This window comes from Haliotis rufescens, unplaced genomic scaffold, assembly GCF_023055435.1.
Source record: "Haliotis rufescens isolate VD_foot unplaced genomic scaffold, xgHalRufe1.0.p SCAF_1, whole genome shotgun sequence".
In the NCBI taxonomy this organism is placed as follows: Eukaryota; Metazoa; Mollusca; class Gastropoda; order Lepetellida; family Haliotidae; genus Haliotis; species Haliotis rufescens.
In genome coordinates, this window is record NW_025963779.1 from 38,638,521 (window position 1) to 38,663,360 (window position 24,840).

Genomic DNA, 24,840 nt, shown 5'->3' on the forward strand with positions numbered 1-24,840 from the left:
CACGTCAACGCCGTTCGCTGGCGGTATGCATTTTCATAGTGCCACACCGCTGGAGTGATTCGGGCAAACAATGCATAGACGAGATCTTTAACATCTGACAACTTAAAGGTTGTGTTGTCTTTTGCAATGAAGCCTTTGCAGTTCCCCCAAATAAGCTCGATAGGATTGAGCTCGCAGTGTGGCACTGGAGTGCGCAAACCGACGTGTCCATGTAGGGCAGCAAGGGCATTAGTTTTGTACACAACAGGTTTCTTGTTCATTTGGATTTTTTCCATAAGCTGTTGCTTCGTTTCTTTTGGCATGAAATCCACATTGCACGATGTAAGGTACGCTTGCATTTGTGCCTTCAGGCTGCTCATGGTGGGAGTGATGGATTCGGGCTCCCACAAGTTAAGATAACTTGCATTGTCTTCTTATTGACCCACGTTTCATCGGTATATACTATTTGAAAGCCTAAAGAACGATAGGTTTCTAAATCTCTGAGATACTGGGATCTCATGCTGAGGATAGAGTACTTTTCACGAAATACGCCTCTATCACCACCGCAGGCTTTGTAGCGGAACCCCATTTTGTGAAGAGCAACTATCATTGTCGTATTGGACACATTGATGGTGTCCTGAATTTCCTCTCTAATGCGTTTGCATGTCTGCGGTATCTTCCGATCATACAGACTGTAAACAGCCCGTCTTATTACACCTTTATCAAAGCTGTCCAGTTAATTATACCCCCGTTTTCTGGAACTCAATTTTAGTTTTTAAAACATTGAAGTTAAAATCAGTTAGAAATATGTAATATTTCATTAATTAACAAACTATTTACTATTCGTTGTTGACCAGCGGGGATAACGGGGGTATGTGAGCTTTGCTCACTTCTTTCTTGTGTTTACGACACGTTTAGGTTTTGAGACGACCCCTACCTGCTCTTTTTTATTGACAACTGAATATACCTTTCCGTATGACAATACAAGGGCTACACTTGTGCGGTGTAATACCCTGTCAACTCTAATGTGACTGTGAGGTTTACCCAAGTCTCTTTCTCTCGTAAAGTACTTATGAACATTCTTGATCAATTTCGCAATCTCATCAGCCATAGCTAAAGAACAGTATTCTCTGTTAAGCATGTGCTTTGTCAGTGGTTAGTGATTTGTGAGTGGCATTGTGGGATAGTGACTAAATAAGTCCAAATATCAGAAAGTAAAAATAACATATTCCCTTCACCAAACAACTAACATGTCATTATTATCGTGTACATTAACATAACTGTTGTTTTTCATGTTGTTTTGATGACCATTTTACAGGTTAATTTGCATAATGCCTATAGTCTGTTTCTGCTATGTCAATTTGGACTTAGTTTTATTTTTGAATGTTGAAAGTGCCGACAAATTACCTCCTGTAAAGTACATTTTGTATTGTTCACTGAGATCAAACTAGCAAATCCAGACTAGTACTTTTCGAGTTGCTTTGTTATTTCGTATTTACAGCTACGTAACACTTTGTGTTGATTTTTAAATTGAGAAAAACAGGGTTTTTTCATTTCCCTGAGTACTTTAAGCATGTGGATATGTAATCATGGGATGAATTAACTTTTCAATGCATACTGTGCCATTTTAGTGGAAAACTTTAATTTTGATCAAACCAAAATAAGAGTATCTATTGTCACCTATAAGACGTTTTGCAGGGGGTATTAAAATTTACATAGTCCATTCATCAGTGGACGTGCTGTTACTGGAGCAGATCTTGAAAACTGTACAATATTTATTCACCAAACTTGGCACACCAATAGGTCTCATGGTCGGTGCCTTTTAATACTCTGGGATTTTGAATAACATTGTTTTGAGTTTCCATAGCAACAATTTTAATTTAGACAGAAAATGGGGGTAGTTATGCAATCAATATAAACTAGTTGACATATTCAAGACAAGTATTTACTATTGCAGGGACATCAATGACTTTGTCCTCTTGTTTCTCAGAACAGTTGAACACAAAATATTATTTTCATAGCATGCTTCTCTTTATACCAAGGGGGCACGGGTGGCCCAATCGTCTAAGGTGCTGCGATTCGCTGTGCAGAGTTGCATCCCTTTGGGCATGCCAGAAACCTGTGATTGTGGGTTTGAATCTAGGTTTGTCAGCACCATACCCGTGCTCTTGGGTTTCACCGAAGTGGTAAAAGTCTCAGACCTGCATCACTTCGGGCTTTCCTCCCATATTAAGCTGACAAGCCGCGATATAACTGGAATACTGTTAAAAGCGGCGTTAAACCCAACTCACACACTCACTCTTTATACCAAGAATCAGATTGAGGATAGTGTGTTCAATTGATCTGGATGGCCAAAGCACACGATGATGCCTGGGTATATTTCTTTTTTTCTAGGTTCACTTTCCACTGTGAAATCGGATTCATCAAGTTTGGGTTCATTTGTGCAGTCATCAGGAACATACCAGTCGTCAAGCTATCAGGGACATAAGTCTTCTGGACTGTCCAATACACAGGCATATACAACAAGTACACAAGGTAGCTCCTTTCCTTCTCAGTACCAGCCTAGTCAGAATCAGTATCAGACTGGACAGAACCAGTATTCATCTGGATCCAACCAGTTCCAATCTGGTTCAAACCAGTATCCAAGCTACCAGACTGGTGCGGCATCATTCCAGAGTCAAACGAACTACTCGTCAAGCCAAGCCAACCAGAACTCTCTTTATCCTTCATCAACACAAACAAGCTCATATCAAGGGCAGCAGACTGGTTCATCGTACCAGTTGAGAGACTCGCAACCGTCCTCTGCACGGCAGTCGAGCACAAACTCATCCAACGCGTATCAGAACCAGGCCTCCAGCCTATCTTCCCCTCCTTCACAGACTCAGTCGGCATCAGTGTCTGGCTACAACTCAAAGTCCTACACCTCATCTGGACATCAGTCCAATCTGCAAACCTCGCCGCTCACTGCAAACAAACTTGGGGACACTCTGTCTAATATGTCAATAAAAGACTCAATGGCTGACACTCACCAGAGCTCCCAGGTAAGTTTAAGGATGTAACAGTGTTGTGCGTGAACTGCTCGGTGAATGTCTTGTGGCTCAGTGTGTCCCTCATAATGTGTTGGTGAGAAAAGAGCATTCATGTGTCCCAGTGCCCTTTATTCAATGTAGGGTAAGGAAACCCTGGAGTTCACCTGGCGTTCTGGATACCTGTCTGCACAGAATCAGTTGAAGTGAGCCAGTTGGATATATGTTTATGTAATACATCACTAAACTCTTGTTGGTAAAGAAATGCAGTTTCTGAAAAGTTCTCAGTAGTTTGTGATTAACTCTTTCAACACCGTAGGCCAGTACACTCGCCAAGAAGCCTTGAGTCCCCAGACACTGCAGGCTGGTAGGCCAGCCAAGCCGTAGTCATGTCAAAATAGTTTATAATTTTTTTTAACCTACCTGTCATATCATCCATTTATCAAATCTATCACATTTCACAATGTCTGAAATACATATTCCATTTCAATTTTAATTTTTTATCCATAGATTAAAAAATAATTCACTATTTCCCTCAATAATATTGAAAATATTTTTCGGACAAACACTTTGACAACAGGTCCACATTGAACATGTCAAAGAGCAAAATAAAGATGTTTCAAAAAAATCTTCAAATATATCATACAAGGTAATAAAAAAAATCAACAAAAAGATATCTAAAAGTTGTCAAACTTTCAGGTTATAATTTCCATCTTTTCGTGCGATCGCTTGTAATGTAAGTCAAGTGACATCTCGGCTTTCGTCGCCTCGATTTCTCGGCTCAGAAACAGTGTTAAATGCCTAAATATATTCCTGAAAAACCTTTGTCACAGCTAGAACGATGCATCCACAATGTTCCATATTTTTAATATTTCCTGCTTAAAACGTGTTCAGAATAACACGATTTAACAAGAACCTTTTCGTCAATGAGAGATGGTGCCATCGCTGTAATTTGATTGGCTGCCTAAGCATGCTTAGGTCATGCGAAGCTTTGAAAACAGAGGCATTTCTTCATGTTACTGAGCGGAGGGGCGCTGTTATCGGGAAATGGTTGATGGGTGATGACAGATACTATTTATAATTCTTTCAAAAATAATTTTCCAATTGCGTAAACAATTAATGTAACAAAGAAATAGGTAAGTGACTTTCATGAAATCTATATTTTTGCCAAATATCAAATTCTCACTTCCTTGGTTCTTAATCTGGACTCGCCACGATATGGCTGAAATATTGCCCATGTGACGTTAAATAATAACTCACTCACTCTTAATCTGGACGCTATGAATGTGTAAGCTTACATTTTCTTATTTACAATGAACTTAATTAAGTTGTAAATGCATTATTAAAATAATGTGATAAACATAACTTCCATATGTATAAACAGTAGGATTAGACCTTTGAAATGGTGGATAACATGTTGTAGCTAAGATGTTTTACAAGCAGATATTTTCCTTGATAAATGTTCATCTATGACAAGAGGGTCTCTGGTAACTCAGTGTCACATCAGTAAAGCTTCTGGTTGATTGGTGTTGAATGAGTTGAGAAATTATGTCTATTTATATGAGAGTTTCCTTTCAGTTTTCCAGAGGGGAATCTAGGGCAGAATAGATCTCCAGCATCCCATGTTATAAGGGCAAACAAATGATGATTGGTTGGTTGGTTGGTTAGTTAGAGTGTTTGACCTGGCTGATAGTGTGTCAGCACACCATCACAGTGTGTATTTTTGCATATTTTTTAGCCAATGGTTTGCCTGATCCAGAATCAATTATTGACATGGCTTGAAAATCACAGCCTACGGAATCAGACTTCATTAACTTGACATTTCAGGTTAACATGTACCTTAGTACCATGTATTTATGGTGAATAGAGAATTAGTTGTTACTTGATTTACAGTGGCCTATTTGTGGGTTCGAATCCATGATTATGCTTCTACACCTGTCAACACCCTACTTGTGCTCATGGGTTTCGCAGAAGAGGTAAACATCTGAGACCTGCATAGCCTGGGCTTTCTCCAACATTAAGCTGACATGCCGTGATGTAATTGGAATACTGTTCAGAGCGGTGTTAAACCAAACTCACTACAATGGCTCACAATTGTCATTAAGGAAAAAGACTTTGTGAATATGATATGGGCTCAAATTGAACTTACTATGTTCTAGGTAGCACCATTGGTTTACATGATGAAGGGATATTATGATTTTTCAATGACAAATATAAGGTATGAAGATCAGCTCTCTTTTGTCCAAGGTTAATTGTTCAGGTGTGCTCGGGTAATACGTGTACCACATGTACTCCTGGAGGGGCATGTGTAGCCATAGGCACAACAATTCTCTTTACGCAATCACATACTTAAGTGTCCTGGAAACATGTGATCGTGGGTTCGGATCCTGGTTTGCCCTGATTGTTTTTTGGTTTGTCGGCACCATACCAATCTTCGTTGGTGTAAGTTGACATGTTATATAACTGAAATACTGCTCAATGTGGCACTGCTCAATGTATTTCTAAATTTGCTCACTCTATGCTCCTGATGCATAGCTCACTCACTGACTTGGCTCTGAAGTACCAACTGATACTCACAAACTTGGCATGTTATATGTTGGCATGTTTGTGCTGCAAAAAGAAGTGACAGTTTTAAACAGTTTGATGGGAAAGGTTGGAAATGAGTGGCATTTATGTCTATAATACCCCGAGGTAGGTACATACTTGAAACATGATTTTCAAATTTGCTCCTTCAGTTCGATCACACAACAACATCAACAACTGCTGCCAGCCATCCGACAACGACTTCCACCACCTCGCTTGCAAATGTTACGTCAACGATAGCTTCAACAACTCTCTCCTCAGTTGTGTCAGGCTCAACACGCACATCGTTGCCATCAAGTAGTAAGTCTTTCTTAGAAAACAATCCTTTTGCAGCAAAAAGATTTTTCTGAAAGAACGAGTTAATTGAATTACCCAAGTAGCGAAGACCTATTTTGATTGTAACTAAAATGCTGTAACTCAAGGGTTTAAACAATAACCCATGTTGATTTAAGATATATATTTGTTTCTAATTTAACCTCTCAAAATACAATTATAGCCCAGTAGGTTCAAATGAGAATAAAATTTCCTTCTGGAGCCTAACTCAAAGGCCATTAAATGTGTTTTGATCAAATTTTGAATATGTATCTGTGTAGCTATGAACTGGTGCATTTTGCTCTTTGATAAGAACTTTGGAACACTTTCAATCAATGAACCATTCATGAACAATTTGTATTTCCTCACTTGTAAAACAAGTGTTCAACTTCTTATTTGTATATTTTTGGAGTTGTTTTTCTTTTGCTCACTTGACAAAGTCGTCAAATTTTTTGCCTGTGGGGCTGTGGAGCTAAAACTTTGTATTAATGATCTCAGCTCAACAGAATTCCAGTCCAATTTCAGGATAACAACATCACATGTTTTTGGCATATTTTGATTTGACCTTCATATAACTCCTGAAACTACATCGCCTGTGCAGTTGAATCCTTGTATGAACATGATGAATTTGAAACATTTTCTGAATGGTCTTAGCAGTATCTCTAAACTTTGCAGAATTCATCTGGGACTGATAAGTACATTAGTCCAATCAGACAGACAGACAGACATGCTTGTTGTAAAAGGCAACTGGATCGGGTGGTCAGGCTAGGTGACATGGTTGATGCATGTCATCGTATCCCAATTGTGTAGATTGATGCTGATGATGTCAATCACTGGATTGTCTGGTCCAGAGTCGATTATTTACAAACCGCCATCATATGGCTGGAATATTGCAGAGTGTGGCATTAAACACCAACACACACACATACATACTCACATTGACTCTTTAGAATAAGGGGGCACAGGTGGCCTAGTCGTGTAAGGTGCTGCGATTCGCTGTGCAGAGTTGCATCCCTTGGGCATGCCAGAAACCTTTGATTGTTGGTTTGAATCCTGGTTCGCCCTGATTAAGTTTCTAGGTTAGTCAGCACCATACCCGTACTCGTGGGTTTCACCGAAGTGGTAAACGTCTGGGACCTGCATCACTTTGGGCTTTCCTGCAACATTAAGCTGACGATATAACTGGAATACTGTTAATAGCTGCGTTAAATCCAACTCACTCACTCTTTAGAATAAGCTTCAGGCAGTATATGTGGTCAGGGGCTTGAATCTCACTCCGAGGAACAGGCCATTGGCAGGGGATATGAGTCATTCATGCTTGATTACATGGCTATGATTATAAAATGATATTAACAATGATTAATTATTCGGATTCTTGAAAACACAAGTCTGTTGGGAGGCATATGTATTACCTGTGACCATATTTGGTGTTTGGATAGCCCAAGACCGGATAAATATGATAATCTGTCACAATTATATTTCCAAAGTCATGTGATAATGATGAACTGCTTTCTGGGCAATTTGTTTGGAAAAAAAAGATTTTAATCAATTTTGATTGTGAATCTCCTGAAATTAAATTACCTGATTAACTGTAGCGAGATATTTTCCTTGTTATGTGAGGCGAGATATATTGTTTTTGGGGTGGTTCCCATTGACGTTGGCCATAGTGTTTTCATCCTATTCCAAGCCATAGCTTGTAACAATTTTCTATATGCATTGCTCATCATTGCTCATCAGCTGAACTGGTTCCTCTTGCTATTTTCTTTTTTTAAACTTATATTTCTTTGTTTCCATGGAAACAATTTTGACTTGTGTCAAACCACTCGAGGCTATCTTTCCCTCAAAGTAATGAATATTTTGAATAATGAAACTACAGTAAACTACGGTTATAACAAACTCAAAGGGACCACTAATTGTAGCTCTTTGTAATCATAGTTTGTTATGAGCATATAAACAGCATATATACAGCTAATAGACGAGACCCAAAAGCAGTTTGTTATATCCGTCTGTTGTTTATAAACATAGTTTACTGTATACATGTGCAATGGCCACATGTCAGCTATAGCCTTTCATATTTTTCAAAAATTGTTTTATATTTTTAATTTTTTGTGTGTCCATGGAAACTATTTTGACTTGGTCTCACACAAGTATCGTTTGATTCCCGCTCAAACTTTACAGCTAATGAAAACCATTATCTTTCCAGGCTATAGTTTTCTGTTATTGTTTTTTTCGGATTTGCAAACACATTTTCAAATATAACTTTAATGATTGTATCTGAAAAAGGAGGGGGGAAATATATGTTTTTAAATAAAAACACATTCTAGTATGCTGACATTGTTTTTCAGCAAAAGCCCCTCCCAATCTTCCACCTGGTGTGCCACTACTAGGTCATCAATACATAGTTGGACAGAGTGCTATTCCACCCTTCTATGTCAGTAACCCGAGTGTAAGTATTAAACCTGATCATGCTGATATACAATGTAAGGGTCAACCTTGTACTGATAGTATTAAATCAAATTTGTATGCCAGTGATCAGTTTGATACTCAAGACATAAAATTTAATAGTTAATAAAAGTTAATAGTTTAGTACTTATGCATGATGAATTAACATCCTTGAGGAAGAGGTTTGTTCAGTTAACTATCTTTCAGGTCGTTTATTATTCTCATTACCAGCATGGATAAATCTTCTTGCTGAATTGCAATGAGCTTGAAAATGAGTGGTTTACATTATTTCCAGTGCTTGATTGATAGAAATTAAATTTCTACCTCAATGTCAATCTCTTTTCTCTTTACTAGTGTTGGCAACACAACTAGGACATGATAGGACATATGGTGAACATGAACTTGCAAAAGTATTTAGTGAGCAGTTGAAACTTGTCTTGTAACCATGGTAAAATACTGATATTGGCTTTTAGTCACCAGGTTTGTAATATAAATCCTGCCAGGGAGTATTAGGAGTATTTTATAAGTTTGTGTGTGTTTACAGCAGAGTATCCAGCAGCCCCTGTACCCTGGATACGAGGATGTCCAGCTCCTGCAGCAGAGACTTCCACTGGTCAGTCAAATCTGCACATCTTGCATTCAAATCACCCCCAGAGAATAATACAGGAATATTTGTCCAGTGCTTGGAATAAGGGGCATCCAATGGTTCTTGAGGTTGTCTGTGGTATTTGCATTTAAGACCTCACCCATCCCTAATTTTTTTAACTTTTATGGTGTTATGACCTAGCAGTCCTTAACTCTTTCAACACTGTAGGCTGGTATACCGGCCAAGAAGCATCGAGTCCCCAGACACCGCAGGCCGGTTTACCCGCCAAGCCGTAGTCACGTCAAAATAGTATATATTTTTATGGACCTACCTGTAATATCATTCATTTATTAAATCTATCACATTTCACAATGTCTGAAATACGTATTCCATTTCAATTAATCATTTTATATCGATAAATTAAAAAAATATTCACTATTTCCCGCAGTGTTATTGAAAATAAAATTCTCGGATGCACACTTCGACAACGGGTCCACATGGAACATGTCAAAGAGCAAAATAAAGACGTTTTAAACAAATCTTTTAATTTACAATACAAAGTAATAAATAAAATCAACAAAAATATATCTAAAAGTAATCAAACTTACATCTAAGTTATTATTTCCATCTTTGCGTGCGATCTCGTGTAATGTAAGTCAAATGACATCTCGGCTTTCGTCGTCTAGAATTCTCGGCTCGGACACGATGTTTAATGCAAATGCATGAAAAATCTTTGTCACAGCTCATAACCTAGCACGATACATTCACGAAGTACCATATTTTTAATATATATCGTGATTTCCTGCTTAAAACGTTCAGAATTACACGATTTAACAAAAATCTTTCCTCAACTTCTGAAATTTATCATACACGAGCTTGGTATCAAAACTGTAAATTGATTGGCTACCTTAGGTCACGTGCTCAAATTTGACCAATCACGAACCTTGTATCAGATTTCGGCAAGAAAGCGTCATTAGAAACCAATTTTAATCCAATGAAATCTCTTATATAACTAAGAAAAAACTCCAGGCGATGTTAGGAGCGTGTAGATGAAGGAATAAGCTTTCCAGCGATGTCATATGCCAGTCTTCGACGAACGTGTTATTCATACGAAGCCTCGAAAATGGGGGTATTTCTTCATGTTACTGAGCGGACAGCCGCTGTTATGGGGAAATGGGTGATGACAGATACTATTTATAATTCTTTTAAACAATGAAAATAAAACAGAAATAGGTAAGTGGATTTTATGAAATCTTATATTTGCCGAAAATCGTCAAGTTTTCGCTTCCTCGGTCCTTAATCTGGACGTAAACGTGTTAGCTTACATTTTGTATTAACAACGAACTTAAATAAGTTGTAAATGCATTATTTTAAATAATGTGAAAAACATAACTTTCATATTTAGAAACCATAGGATCAGACCTTTCAAATGGTGTATAACATGTAGTAGCAAAGATATTTTACAAGCAGATATTTTATTTGATAAATGTTGGCTTCATCTATCACACAAGAGTCTCTGGGAACTCGTTGTCCCAGCAGTAAACACTTCTGGTTGACTGGTGTTGAAAGAGTTAATGACAACCTGGACAAGGGCCTTGTATATTTCAAGTGTGATTTTGGTGTAACTTCAATTCACATAGCATTATGTTAAGCTATGTAAGGGGGCACAGGGGTCCAGTCGTCTAAGGCGCAGCGTTCACTGTGCAGAGTTGCATCCCTTGGGCACGCCAGAAACCTGTGATTGTGAGTTCGAATCCCGGTTCGCCCTGATTAAGTTTCTAGGTTTATCAGCACCATACCCGTGCTTCTGGGTTTACCGAAGTGGTAAAAGTCTCAGACCTGCATCACTTTGGGCTATCCTGCCACATTAAGCTGACATGCCGTGATATAACTGGAATAATGTTAAAAGCGGCGTTAAACCCAATTCACTCTCACTCACTTAAGCTTTGTAAACGGAGAATAACACCCTTTTCACAATTGTGAACATCATGGAAGAAGGTCAGTTTTTGTTTTATCACAGCATAAAAGGAAGCAGGAACATTTGCCATTGCTATGAGACTTTCACATGATACAACTTGATGTTCACAGCTTTTGGAAAACTGTGCCATATTCAGATGATGAACTCCTAATGACATCTATGACAATATAATATTCATTTATCATTTTATCTTTCCAAGGAGTTTTGTTCAGGCTTAGTTGTGAGAATTTACCTTAAAACTAGTGTAAGACCTCCTATGCCAGATGCCTTGCATGTATAAACGAGTAACAACTATTGATGATCTTTCAGGCTGCAAACAGTTACTATGACATGAGTGGATTCCCTGTTCCTTCAACAATAGGAGGACAGGAACGTGCCACTCTTGGGAGTGTACCATACTCAGGTTAGTAGGAGTGGATTTCTTTTTAGGGATTTACATCTTATGGCTTAGTAGTCAATATGGGTTTTCTGCAAGATGAGTTTGTGGAGCATATTTCAAAACAGAAAGGTGATGTCAGAATGTCCATGTAAGGTTGTGGCATGCATTGTCTCTCGTCCACCATTCACAGAAATGACAGAAGGAATAAGATTTACACCTTTTGATGATGAGAATTCAGATTTGAGCATGAAAACAAATTGTGAAATTTGGATAATTGCTTTACATGTTTGATAATCTTCTCAAACCACAAAGCCCAGGGAGGTGGAACTTCTGGCTGAAATCAAGCACCATTATGACATTGAATTGAATTAAATTGTTTAAGAAATATCATGCTAATGAAGATTTTTAAAATAAGTTTTCCTTTTATGTTTCTTTGAACACCTGCCTACATATCAAGCAGACAATATTATTCAACCGATTGATATCAAATGTGTTAAAATGTTCATCCACAAACCCATTGCTTCATGACAAAAACTGTTTAAATGTGTACACCTTCCAACTCATGTGAACACTAATAAAGAGAATCCCACCCTTGTGTCTTTTGATATCAAGTCTTTTGATTGTGACATCATGGTAACTGATGTCAAACATTAGGTCTGCAAAGCATGAGATGCAGTTTTATTGTAGCAATATCTCCTAGAAGTCACTTGATCTCACCAAATCTCCTGTGGAATCTGTTTTGTATGATAAATTTCCATGTATGTACTAGTGAGCAACATTGATATATTTTTTTACCTTAGAAGTTGAATCAATTGTTGCATTAATTTTGAAAGTAGCAGGAACAACAGACAGCAGCAAGTTGAACCGGGTAGATGCTCAATCCCCAAACCCCACATCTCAGCAGCAGTCCACCCAGTCTGCTCACCATCCCTTCATCAACTTGCAGTACGGATACTACTACCCCTCGATGCTCCCCGGTACAGGATTCCAGTACCCTACTGTGTTTCCAGTGAGTACAACTTAAGGCTGAAAAGTTCACAAGTACCCAATGCTTGAAATGGTGATTGTGTGGTCACGATAGGTACTAAGTGTGAATAATTGGGCGGGCATGGATTGTCCAACTCTCAGTTGTAATTCGACTTATGCATAGTTATTCCTCTTTGCTGTTGTGGAATCTATTATGTAAGTTATGCCTTGTGCACTTTACCGCTGAATTAGACAGTTTACTGAAGGTGTCTGTACATATGTTACCATGTTAATGTCCTACATAGTCATTGTATGCGTATCCCTAGAATATTGTGAAGTACTATTCTTGCTCCTACCATGTCATGTTTATGTATGACCATATGATTCAGAGTAGTTTTTTTACAAGCTGCTAAATGTAGAGTATATGTGATGTTAATATTAGGCAAAACATGACAATTGCCAGCGGCTGGAGGTATGGTGTAAAGCATGCTGAGGTACCGTGCAGGTAGCAGAGAGTACTGTAAGTTGCCATGGTATGTTGATCTACCTTAGGTTGCTACCAATCTTTAGCTCGTTTTCATAATGTATTATTGTCTAATTGACAGATATTTTAATGTTCTCCGACTAGGTTTTATTCAGACTTTCATATATTGCAAGTTGTTTTTGGAATAGAGTATAATTGTATGAATATTTTCTTCCAGATGCCTCCTGTGACCAACACCGCCCATGCTGGAACCACGGCAACCACCCAATTCCAAAAGTCGTTTGGTTACAACACAGCTAAAGGTAAATGTTTCAGTGACAATGAGTGACTTTAGCTACAATCCAAAGACTTGAGTCAAGCAAAAAGTTGTTCAGTCCAGTAAGATAAGCTGAGATTAAAAATCTGCAGGAAATAATGCCCAGATACAAGTTCAGTCCAGCAGACTCGAAAAGTTTGGAAAGACTGTAGTGGACTTTATGGAAAATGAAAAGCTTCTCCAAAACTTAAATATTTCTAGATAAAACTTGTTTTACAGATCAGTCTGGTGGTGAACTGCCGGGCTTGTGATGCTTTAGGCTTTTTATTTTGATACCCCCCGACCTAAAAGTGTATAGTTATGTATAGGAATTCTGTCCATCTGTCCGCCCTTCAGAGGACATTTTTTATGTGACCCATAACTTTAAAACTACGGCATAGATTCTTTTCAAACTTGGTGAACACTTTTTATTCGAATAGTGCAGTGCAAAGTTCGATTTCAATTTTTGGGTTTTCTGAAAAATACCCCCTTCTTTTTCTTCTTTTGTTTTCACTTCAAGATTTGTGTGACCTATAATTTGAAAACTACTGCATGGATTATTGTCAGATTTGGGGAACAGTTTCCATACTGATAGAACATGTAGAAGAGGTGCAGTGCAAAGTTGTATTTTTGACGTGTGGATTTTCTGAGAAAATAGGAACATTTGTGTGACCTATTACTTTCAAATTATTTTATTGATTCTTTTCCAATTGGGAGTACAGTTTCTATACCAATGGGATAAGTGCAGTGCAAAGTTTGATTTCGATAAGTGAATTTTCTGAGAAAATGTTGCTTTTTTCATGTTTTGAACTGAAAAAAATGTTGGAGTCGAGGTCAGGGGTATTGGTGAGTGCAGCTAACCTTTTTGCCTTGCTAATATTTATCCCCCGCCACGAAGTGGAAGGGGGATATAGGAATGGGTGCCGTCCGTCCGTCCGTCTGTGACATTTTGATTACAGAGCAGATCTTCAAAACCATACCATATTTCTTCACCAAACTTGGCACATAGATAGGTCTAGTGGTGAACTGGTGCCTATTGATAGTTTGGGATTTAAAAAAAATAATTTTTTCGAGTTTCCATGGCAACGACTTTGATTTAGACTGAAAATGGCGGTATTCCTAATTTCCGGAGCAGATCTTGAAAACCATACCATATTTCTTCACAATACTTGGCACAGATAGTCTGGAAGTTAATTTAAGGTGCCGACGTATACTACAATATCTGAAAAACTATTGGACCTACTCCAGTCAAAGTTGGTATGAGATTATTAAACAGTCATACATAACTGGATATTACATTTAAAGACAATCGGTGCATGAATAAAAAATCTATCTATTTAGCTATCACTATATTTCATCAACAACCAGACTTGTTCGTCACGGGTGGAACGAGCATTCATTGTTGTCACAGCCATCTGCATAATGCTACCCCTGCGTCACAGGGCCATATGACACAGTTGCACCAATCAACTCAACTCGAAAGGTTGCACGGGAATCGCGAACGCACACACGAATACGGTGTTAGCGTTGAGGGTCATGATGTCTCAGCGCAAGCATCTTTCAGCTGATGTGAAAGGTTTCGTTGTTAAAATATTTGAATACTTTAAGGCTGAAAGTGAAAGACGTTCGCCTTTCTTTGACATTTCAAAGTACATGAAAAGAACAATTCATGCATTACAGCTTCCTGAACAAACCATAGTTAAGATTTTGAACTCTCATAAAAACACATGCTCCCCTGCACATCCCTTAGGGGGGGCATCTCAAAACAGGATAGGAAGTTTAATTTAGATTCCTTTGATAAGAAAGTTGTCAGGGACGTGATTTGGCGGTTAACACGAGAAAATGAATTTATATCAACACGAAAACTAAAACAAATTCTCCTTACAGAGCATGACTTAGATATTTCCAAATGGACCATTTGTAAACTCCTTTCCAGATTTGGATATCAGTACAAAAAGACGAAAGGGTCGAAACTAGCAATGTGTGAACGACCAGATATCATTCGTTTGCTATCAATTATTTGCGCACTATTAAAAAGAAATGAGAAGAAGGCTATGAGCCTGTCTATTTGGACGAAACCTGGGTTAACGCCTGCCACACAGCGGCTTACCACTGGTCTCCCCCAGATACCAGAGAGCCACAGCGCAAGGTTTCCTCCCTGGGTGTGATCTAGTGTTCAGATCCAGATCTACAGATGGCAGAGACTACCATACCAAGATGAATAGTCAGGTTTTCACTGCGTATGTTGAGGAGCAGCTCCTCTTAGCACTGCCTGATAAATCCTTGGTGGTTATGGACAATGCTCCCTATCACAGTTGTCGAGATCCTATTAACCGTTGTCCAACCACAAATTCCACCAAAGGTGAGATATGTCAGTGGTTGGACAACAACCGCATTGTTGGCCCACGAAAGCCAAAAAAACTGACTACTACCAACTGGTTCTTCTGAACAAACCACCGCCCTCTTATTTGATTGACAACATGTTGAGAGAACACGGTCACGAAGTGCTTAGACTTCCTCCTTACCATTGTGACTTGAATCCAATCGAACTAATCTGGGGTGATTTGAAAAATATGGTCACCCGGCAAAATAAGACCTTCAAGCTTGCCGACGTCAAGCAGATTGTCTTGAAAGGGATGGAAGAAATTACAGATGTACGTGGGGCAAACTGTGCCAACATGTTATCAAAGTTTTGGAAGAGTATTGGAAACAAGACTGTATCCGACCAGATACTGTCCAGCCTGTTGTTGTTCACTTAGGTGACAGCACAGACTCCGAATCTGACGACGAGGGCATTTCGTGGGACCAAGAATAGTGCAATACATATACCCCTGTTTCACTACGACATGTAATACCCCGAATTACCACGGATATGAATTCGTACATATTCGTACATATTCTTTATAATTTCTTAAATATATCTTATTTGATTCCCAAACATTCTTGTAGTTGGTGGGATTCATAAGAAAAAAATTGTTTATCAAAGAATTTCTAGGAATCGTCTACGAATTTCAGGTTCGAGCTTTGTAGTACATGTCGTAATCAGGGGCTTGTCCACTTTGTGCAATTCTTGGCTCAGAATTTGATTCTCTTTCACCCGAAACACCCTCGAAAGTCTCGAAATCATCTACAAATATATGAAAATATTTTCTTCAAAACCATAAAAAATGATTTGTCTAAATGAATAATTACGTATGATATATTACACCTAATAACATGATGCATGAAATAAAATAATGTGGCAAGGAATGATACATTCAAGTCAATAACACTGACTTGAAAAAGAATGAAAAAATAATTGGATAAATATAATTAAATAACTGCTTGAGACGCCCAACGCTAACATCGCATTCGTGCGTGCGTGCGTGCGTGCGTGCGTGCGTGCGTGATTCCCGTGCAACCTTTCGAGTTGAGTTGATTGGTTCAACTGTGTCATATGGCCCTGTGACGCAGGGGTAGCATTAAGCAGATGGCTGTGACAACAATGAATGCTCGTTCCACCCGTGACGAACAAGTCTGGTTGTTGATGAAATATAGTGATAGCTAAATAGATAGATTTTTTATTCATGCACCGATTGTCTTTAAATGTAATATCCAGTTATGTATGACTGTTTAATAATCTCATACCAACTCTGACTGGAGTAGGTCCAATAGTTTTTCAGATATTGTAGTATACTTTGGTACCTTAAATTAACTTCCAGACTTTTGATAGGTCTAGTGGTGAACTGGTGTCTTTTGATAGTTTCGGATTTAAAAAAATAATTTTTTTCGAGTTTCAATGGCAACGACTTTGACTTAGACTGAAAATGGCGGTAGTCCTCGTTTCCGAAGCAGATCTTTAAAACCGTACCATATTTCTTCACCAAACTTGGCACATAATGTCATCTCACTGTATTGAATACATTTCCTTTCTTGTCGGTAAGTTCTGCGTTGCTTGAGTGTATGTTCCTCCAAAAGTGTCATGGACACAGTTGTTGCATTCACTGACCAACTTCATGCAGAAACACAACTCTTTACAAATACAACAGTGTAACTGATCTTAAACCTACTCAACTGTATAAACACTATTATTCTTGTCAACCATACTCTGTACTTCCCTTGCTTGATAACGGTGTCAGAACCTACAACGAAACCATCGCTCCTAATTGTAATAAAGAAGTTGTTCATCCATATGTCTCATCCTTACTCATTACAAATTCAGTTACATATTCTATCATAAACTGCAGATGGAAAAACAACACCAGTAGTAACTTTTTTTAGTGCTGCAATTTGGCCATTTACAAAAAGGCCCAGTGAACATAGTTCACAGGAGCTAATGCATTGCACACGACATGTCATATTGGCGGGGGATATGAGTATTTCATGCTTGTTTTTATTTTTTCATGATGACAAGTTGGTCTTTATTGAGAATGAGGGTAGTGCTTGTTTCTGGAGCAGAACTTCAAACCTGTTGAATATATCTTGATGAAACGCAAAAACAAAAGCGGGACGTAAAAGGATATTAGACAGCTTTGATACATGGTGACTAGGTGTATAGTGTACAGGCTTTATGAGCAGAAGTTACCCCCGATGACCGAGCAGTTTTCAGGGGGAAATATTCCATCCTGTCTATGAGGTCACATTATCTCTGCACCATTCATTACTATCACAGTCAGGGCTTCCTGATCATTTACCTTGATAAATCATTCCACTGACTACATGTGGCTATCGGCAGATGGACAAAAAGCACCCATGGTACCATCAGGTAAAAGTTATTGTCATTGTTTTACATGCTACCACCCATGATCTGGGGCGTATTGATGGATGTGTGCTAGTTTTCGAGGTGAAAGAGAAAACTGGTGATTTCCATAAAGAAATTATAGAAGGAGATGTGTTCATAGACTTGTTGGAACATCAGCTATTGCCCATTTTAAAAAACCTCAATGTGAACTGGATAATGCCAGTTAATACAACATCCGGGAACCAGATACAGTCAAGCCAACCATGAGTAGTCTGAATGCGACCATATATGACATTGTGGACTTCAGACCATCTGAAATGAAAGTCCATGGAGAAAATTCAGCTGAATAAGTAACCAGCAAAGTACAAGACATATGTGCTGACGGCACAACAAAGTCACATTGTCTTATGTATGACAGACAGACATTGTGAGCTCAACCCTGTTGAGCCTATCTTTGCTAACTGTACAGGGTTCTTGGCAAGACACAACACAACATTCACACTCACACTCACACATGTCAAAAGGAGGATCAATGCAGTCTTTGCTAGCCATCAGCCTTGGTGAACCAGTTATTATACCTTTGGGTGATAGTACTGATTCATATACGTCATCAGCCGAGATACATTCTACCTCAAGAAATCATCTGTAGAAAAACAAATACTTCATGATTCCAACTATTCCATCATTTATCAAAGCAAATATAATCCAGTACATATCCTTAATTGCTACCCCACCAACACACATGTCAATTAAGTACAATAGCAGCAATATTTTGAGACCATCCCCAACTTGGGTGTCATTTGCACCTGTGAGAATGCCAAGCCTGTGTGAGGTCATCACCTCCGGAAAGGTGTGAGGTAATTACCTCAGGTTATAGGCCGTTTCATCCATGCATGACAACACACGAATATTTTCTAAGTTTATCATCATTTTACCTTTAAATGTACATTTTAAGGGTAATCTGTGTCAGTTAAGCTAGGCTAGATTTGGTCAATTTGTGTTACTTTGATACATGCTATTTTCATAGCCCTATGACTCAGACCTATGGCACTGAACCAAAAGTGGGGTATAAGTAGCCAGACTCCATTTCCAAATTGCACCAGAATGAGGGGATATGTCATCTCCTGATGATTCTTGTTAGCCACATGTTGTTTCATGAGAACGAATTTCCAGCTGGCAACACGAGTTGGATCCTCCGCTTTGCGCTAATTGTGAAATCTGTAAAAGTGTGCCTTGTAAAGTGCAGTACTCCTGAAGATATTTGCACAAACTGCATTTAACTATATACAAACATATAGAAAACATTCTAACTGATCAGCAGAGAACAGGCTATTTTAAGTCCATTTATGGTTGATAACATTCGTAAGCAAACAGGAATTGCAGAGGTTTGAAAAGTGCTTGAATTTAATAATGTCTGATGAAAAGTGTTTAATTCTGCGATATAAACATCAAAGTGCTGGAAATGTGCTGGAATTTTACTGACAGTTTTTGAAGTGCAGGAATATAAAGAAAATCAGTCTAGCTGCAATATAACCGCTACTGAAATATATTATTGAGTGTTAATGCATAGTTTACAACATGTCTTCTGTCTATTGCGAGTTACATATGTTAATTCCTTTGCACAGTGTATTACTGAATATAGTTTAATTAACGTTTTTATAAGTGGCACTTGAAACTCTTAGACTGGTTACTGTTTGTTACCGTGACAGACCAAACAGAGGATCCGGGAACAAGTCTATTGAAACTTGTTCTCAAAGAAATCAAAACATGGTTATGAATGTCGGGTCGACTTTTGACGGAAGCAGGGCTGAAAGTTTGCTTCAAACAGTGTTTAAATCACGGAGAAGTGTTGTTGTTTTTTTGCGCTTGTGTTTCAAAGTACCAATGGACGTGCAAAACAAAAGACAGAAACAAGACTTTGTGTTTCTCCTGCTGGAAAGAAATTGATATTGGTACGATGGCGGAAAGTGAGCTAAAGTCTCACAGACGAAAGTCGTCACCAGAAAAACTGTCAACCATTGTTGGGAGTAAATTTACAGGATTTGGGCTTTGTTAACGGATTAAGAAGAGTCCTTGAAAACAAATGTTTTTCCTTGAAAGGTGCTTGAGTTTAGAGTTCAACCGGACATGATTATTTCATGCTTGATTATTTAGGTCAAATTCACAGGAGTCTTAGGACTGATATCCATATGACCATTTGAACCTAGTAATACACAAAAGTATTCCTGTTGTTGAATTCAAATTGTGCTAAACAGAGATGGACAATATCTGTAAATGAACTTTATGGAGGCTATTTTCATGTTTTATTCAGAATTCTTGTGCGTGAAGAAATATTGAGCAAATATGAATGATAAATAACAGCTTTGTTTGAATGATTTCAGGTTATGATGATCTGACTCAGGCACAGGATTTCACAAAGACAGGCTATGGAGCTACACAGACGCAGGCAAAGGGAGCAGCAGGCACAAGTATGCATTTGGTGTCTTCTGCAGCATCACAAAGAAGGGCACTACATTGTCCATGTTTCATTTTGTGGAATTTTGTTTTTAGGAAGAAACTTTTAATACATGTTCAAGGTTTAATAATTAAGTTGACTTATAACAACTGATGAAGTTAAAGGTTTTGAGAGTATGAAATAATCTTAGAAAATCACATGCAATCAAATGCTATAGTTCAACTGTCAGAGTTTGAATGATGTTGAATACTTTCGTTCTACTGAAACATATTTGTAGAGAACTTTAGCTTTCTGACAAATTCTGACTGCTCTTTAAGGATTGATAAATCTGAAATGGTTTGTTGTACTTTTCATGATAGATAACTGACTATGATTAATGTACCTCTGCAGGGTCAGCAACAGGGGCAGACCTTGCTTCTTCTGCCTACAGCAAAACCCATACACAGGTAAGTTTGTAGAAGGTAGATGTGCTACAAAATGGTAAAGGTTATCTCCCTTTAAAGGTCATGTTTGGAGGGAATATCAATCTCATTAAAATCAGATCTTAGTTCTCGCTATGCTAAACAAAGATCTGAGGACATCCCATTAAGGGTCACATCAGAACGACCTTTCATCCAACCAATCACAGCTTCGCTCACCAGATCATGAAAGTGACAGTCGGAATGTGTCTTCTAATCATGCAACCATGAAATATTTAACGGGGTATTCCGAACAATGGTTACTGGTTTTATGATTATACCCACACAATCTAGGCCATCTATAAGACATTCCAGAATGATGTTCTTATCAGTTTTAATTTTTCTTTAACCGAGCATACGTCAAAATATCTTTCGAAGCGTAGTCGCCAGTTTGAAACTAGTGTCGTAAAGCTCAAGAAAGCTGCCTCCTGATTGGCTAATGACGATTTCTTGTCAGTCATTTCATTGGTTGGTCAAAATTTGAGAAAGGTCGTTCTGACGTGACCCGTAATAGGATGTCCTCAGATCTTTGTTTATCGTCACGCTGAAGACCCGGATTCAATTCCCGACATGGGTACAATGTGTGAAACCCATTTCTAGTGTCCCCCGCCGTCATATTGCTGGAATATTGCTAAAAGCGGCGTAAAATCAAACTCACTCACTCCTCACTTTGTTTAGCAGTAGCGAAAACTAAGATCTGATTTTAATGAGATTGAGGGAATATTGTCATCTCTGTACTAAGTTGCTTTCATGGTTTTATTAAAAAATGATTAATTTTCAAGTTTGTTTATTAACTTGAACCTAAATCAGTATAATTTATTTTAGGGTTTTGATAAGCAGGCGTTCCATGCTGGCACTCCACCACCATTCAACTTGCCAATGGCAACCCAGGCTGGAGCCATGGGTGCCCCAACAACGCCATATGGAGCGGCGCCATTTGTCCCCATGATGCCACATCAGCCGCACTCCCAAATGCTGCACCATCCTCTGCAACAGGTAAGCAGACTGACTATCTTCTGACTGGTAAAACTAAAGAAAAACCTGGTCTGACGTTTGCAGCCTTTGAACAATACTTTTGGGCAGTCCATTGGATGAAATGAAACCTTTGTTTTACAGTAAGAATTAAGTTACAGCTGAAGAAAATGATAAAAGTTCTTTCTGAAAAGTGGAAGACACACAGTAATGGTTATTCTAAACATTCTTAATTTTTTTAAAATTTATTCTAAAAATAAAAAAATTGTATTTTTGACTGATTTAAACGTGGCTGTCACATAGAAACTGTTATGTTTTGCAGATTTGATCTTTTCACCCTTCTTGACCTGTATGATCTCATTTCTCATTTAAAATACTTTTATCTCTAATGTTTCGATGTAAGGTGGCTGCTGTGCATATTGAACCCTGGACAGGTTTTTCTGAAGTTTGGCTACCTTTTTGGCTTAGATTATAAATAAAGTTACAAGTGTAAAATAATTGGTTATGCATGCAAAATCACTACTTAAACTTAAAGTTGTATTTATGTGTTATCAAGTGGTACATATTCATAAACATAGATATATTCAAGTAACTTGAATAGTTGTAGTTTTATGACAAATCACATCAGGTGGAGGAATAGCAAGTTTTACATGAAACTTATTTCTGTTTTCTGTTGTGACTTTTGACAGCCTAGTGCATGAGTAACTAATGCTGGCGTTATGTCTGCTCGCTAGGACTCCACTGGTGGGTCAGCCAGAGCGCAGCAAGCCACATCCCAGGCTAAAGGGGGCACCAAGCCATACACAACATACTGGGGGTCTAACTGAGAGGAACAACCAACCCTGGATAATGAGGATCTGCCTGGTTCCTGTTTCAATTTATTTCTCTTGAGCTGTGGAAAAGTTTGTACCGAAATACGTCATGTAATATCCTGAGGACTGCTGTGAGTCATATCTGAATAGCGCTGTTGTAGCAATACTTTCTTGTAGGCACAAGCATTCATAAACTACTTCGTATGTACAGTCATTTTTGCTCTTTTTTTTCCCCCAAGTTTATGCATATTTTTTATGTGGTGATTCTGACTTTATTTGTTTCATGGAAACGTCACTACAGCATGAGGAATTCTGAAGATTGTAGATTTTGTGCGATGGTGCCTTACATTGTCGTCAAGAATCGCATTTAATGGATCTGGACTGAGAACCATGAACTGTGTGTGTAGCCACGTTGAAAGTGGCCTAATCGATGTTGAGTTTGATAACCTATTCATTAATAAATTTTGTAAAAATGATGTAATTATTAATAATATACATGCTTTACTCCTAATTTCCTACTGTTTCATGGTGCAGCCCAGTTCCTTAAATCATATACTTAAAAGGGTCACGTCTCGATGAATTGATGAGCTCACTGTGTATAAACAACATTGGCATCTCTTGTGTGCATGTGTATGTACGTTAGCCAAGTTTTGAACATAGAAATTTTAGCACTAGCCCTGAGTCATCCCACTATGTGTATCTGTCTTATATCATTTGTTGAATGGTTTGCTTTTTAAAAAAGAGAGCTACAGTATAAATATTTCAAAATGTGTCAGTAATAAAATATGAAATGTGTGTACAAATCCTGTCTTGTGTTGTGTTCTGGGCTTTAATTGGAGGTACTTTTCTCTGTGTTGATGCGTGGATTCTGAAGTGAATGTATTTTAACCATCAGCAGAAAAAAATAAATAACAATACAGTCAAACGCTGTTCTTTCGAAAGTTGAAGTGACCACGAAAATAGATCGAGTTCATCGAGGTTTCGACACTACTGAAAATGATGAATAAAGAAGGAATAAGTAGAGACCAAGTTTTCACTTGAAGATAACTGGAAGTTCGACAAATTAAAGTTCAACACAGGTGTGTAGGAAAGAACATTAAGAGAAAGAGATGCATTAGAAACTACCCAGTTGTATCGTGATTTGATGAGTGCTGGCAATAGGTGACTACTGGAACCTAGCTCATGTAATCTCGTGTTTCTGCAGGAGCAACAGATTGGGGTATAGTATTAATTGACATGCACTTATTAACCTCTTAACTATGAGGGACATCTTTGCTAAGTTGGGGCAGCAGTTTAGATCTGGTTAGTACTTTAATACAAAGCACTGGCAATTATGGTCCAATAAATTGTTTTGTTGAGGGCACACTGGGGGTGCAAAGGATGGGTCAGTTTTGATTAAATTCCGGTTAGTCAAACAAACTGATGATCAATATTCATGCCTTCAGTGGGTTTTTTTGCCCATGAAAGATGGAACAAAATTTTTCAGGTTATGTAGTGTGACTTCTTTCAGTGGCAATTTAGAAGTTTGTGCGATGAAGTAAGACAAGTTCTATGGATGAATTAACTTCTTTATTACTATTAGTGCGACGTTTCGGTGTAGATCCTAACTCCTTTATCAAGCATATGGATGAACAACTTCTTTATTACAATTAGTGCGTCACTTGCTTGATAAAGGTGTTAGGATCTACACTGAAACGTCGCACTAATTGTGATAAAGAAGTTGTTCATCCATAGAACTTGTCTTACTTTATGTAGTGTGTTTGTACGGTTTAATCAAATACTATTCCTACAACATTACCTCAAATTTGGCATGGGTCTGAGAAGTACCTGAACATAACTAGATATGATTTCAGAATTTGATCATTTGAAAATTACTTTTAAGGCATCTGTATTTTCAGTTGCTTTTGCGAATACACTCAAAAGGGTTAAAAAGCGATCTCAGTCGGGTGTCACATGACAAAAAAATATCCCTGCAGGTGTTGTCTCAGGCTTTTGTGTTTAAAACATTTTCTACAACTTGACATTTTCAGGTTAGTTATTGTCTACCCATTGACAAATGGGCCCAGTCGTCTAAGGCGTCGCGATTCGCTGTGCAGAGTTGCATCACTTGGGCACGCATGAAACCTATGGTTGTGGGTTCGAATCACGGTCCCCCCCCCCCCCCCCCCCCCGATTATGTTTCTAGGTTTGTCAGCACCATACCCGTGCTCGTAGGTTTCACCGAAGTGGTAAACGTCTGAGACCTGCATCACTTCGGGCTTTCCTCCCACATTAAACTGACAGCCATGATAAAACTGTAATACTGTTAAAAGCAGTTAAACCCAACTCACTCACTCACTTGTGGAAATAAACATATTTGGATTTAGAATGTTTTGGTCAAATGAAACCTGATT

The 24,840-nt window shown here is 38.3% G+C and overlaps 1 protein-coding gene across 5 annotated transcripts in view; it reads left to right on the forward strand.

Moving 5' to 3' along the window:
• Positions 1 to 23,250, forward strand: part of LOC124135736 (protein lingerer-like) — a 45,823-nt gene extending 22,573 nt beyond the window's left edge. For 2 of the 5 annotated variants that reach the window (XM_046501251.2, XM_046501253.2), the window contains 11 exons: positions 2,374 to 3,020; positions 5,741 to 5,888; positions 8,246 to 8,346; positions 8,887 to 8,955; positions 11,216 to 11,309; positions 12,119 to 12,294; positions 12,953 to 13,037; positions 20,132 to 20,218; positions 20,596 to 20,651; positions 21,489 to 21,659; positions 22,370 to 23,250. In XM_046501251.2, the coding sequence (XP_046357207.2) occupies positions 2,374 to 3,020; positions 5,741 to 5,888; positions 8,246 to 8,346; positions 8,887 to 8,955; positions 11,216 to 11,309; positions 12,119 to 12,294; positions 12,953 to 13,037; positions 20,132 to 20,218; positions 20,596 to 20,651; positions 21,489 to 21,659; positions 22,370 to 22,462 (1,727 nt within the window). In that variant the 3' untranslated portion in view covers positions 22,463 to 23,250. Of the gene's footprint in view, positions 1 to 2,373; positions 3,021 to 5,740; positions 5,889 to 8,245; positions 8,347 to 8,886; positions 8,956 to 11,215; positions 11,310 to 12,118; positions 12,295 to 12,952; positions 13,038 to 20,131; positions 20,219 to 20,595; positions 20,652 to 21,488; positions 21,660 to 22,324 lie in introns of all 5 variants that reach the window. The other 3 variants (XM_046501256.2, XM_046501255.2, XM_046501252.2) reach the window with 3 other exon arrangements.
• The last annotated feature ends 1,590 nt before the right edge of the window (positions 23,251 to 24,840 follow it).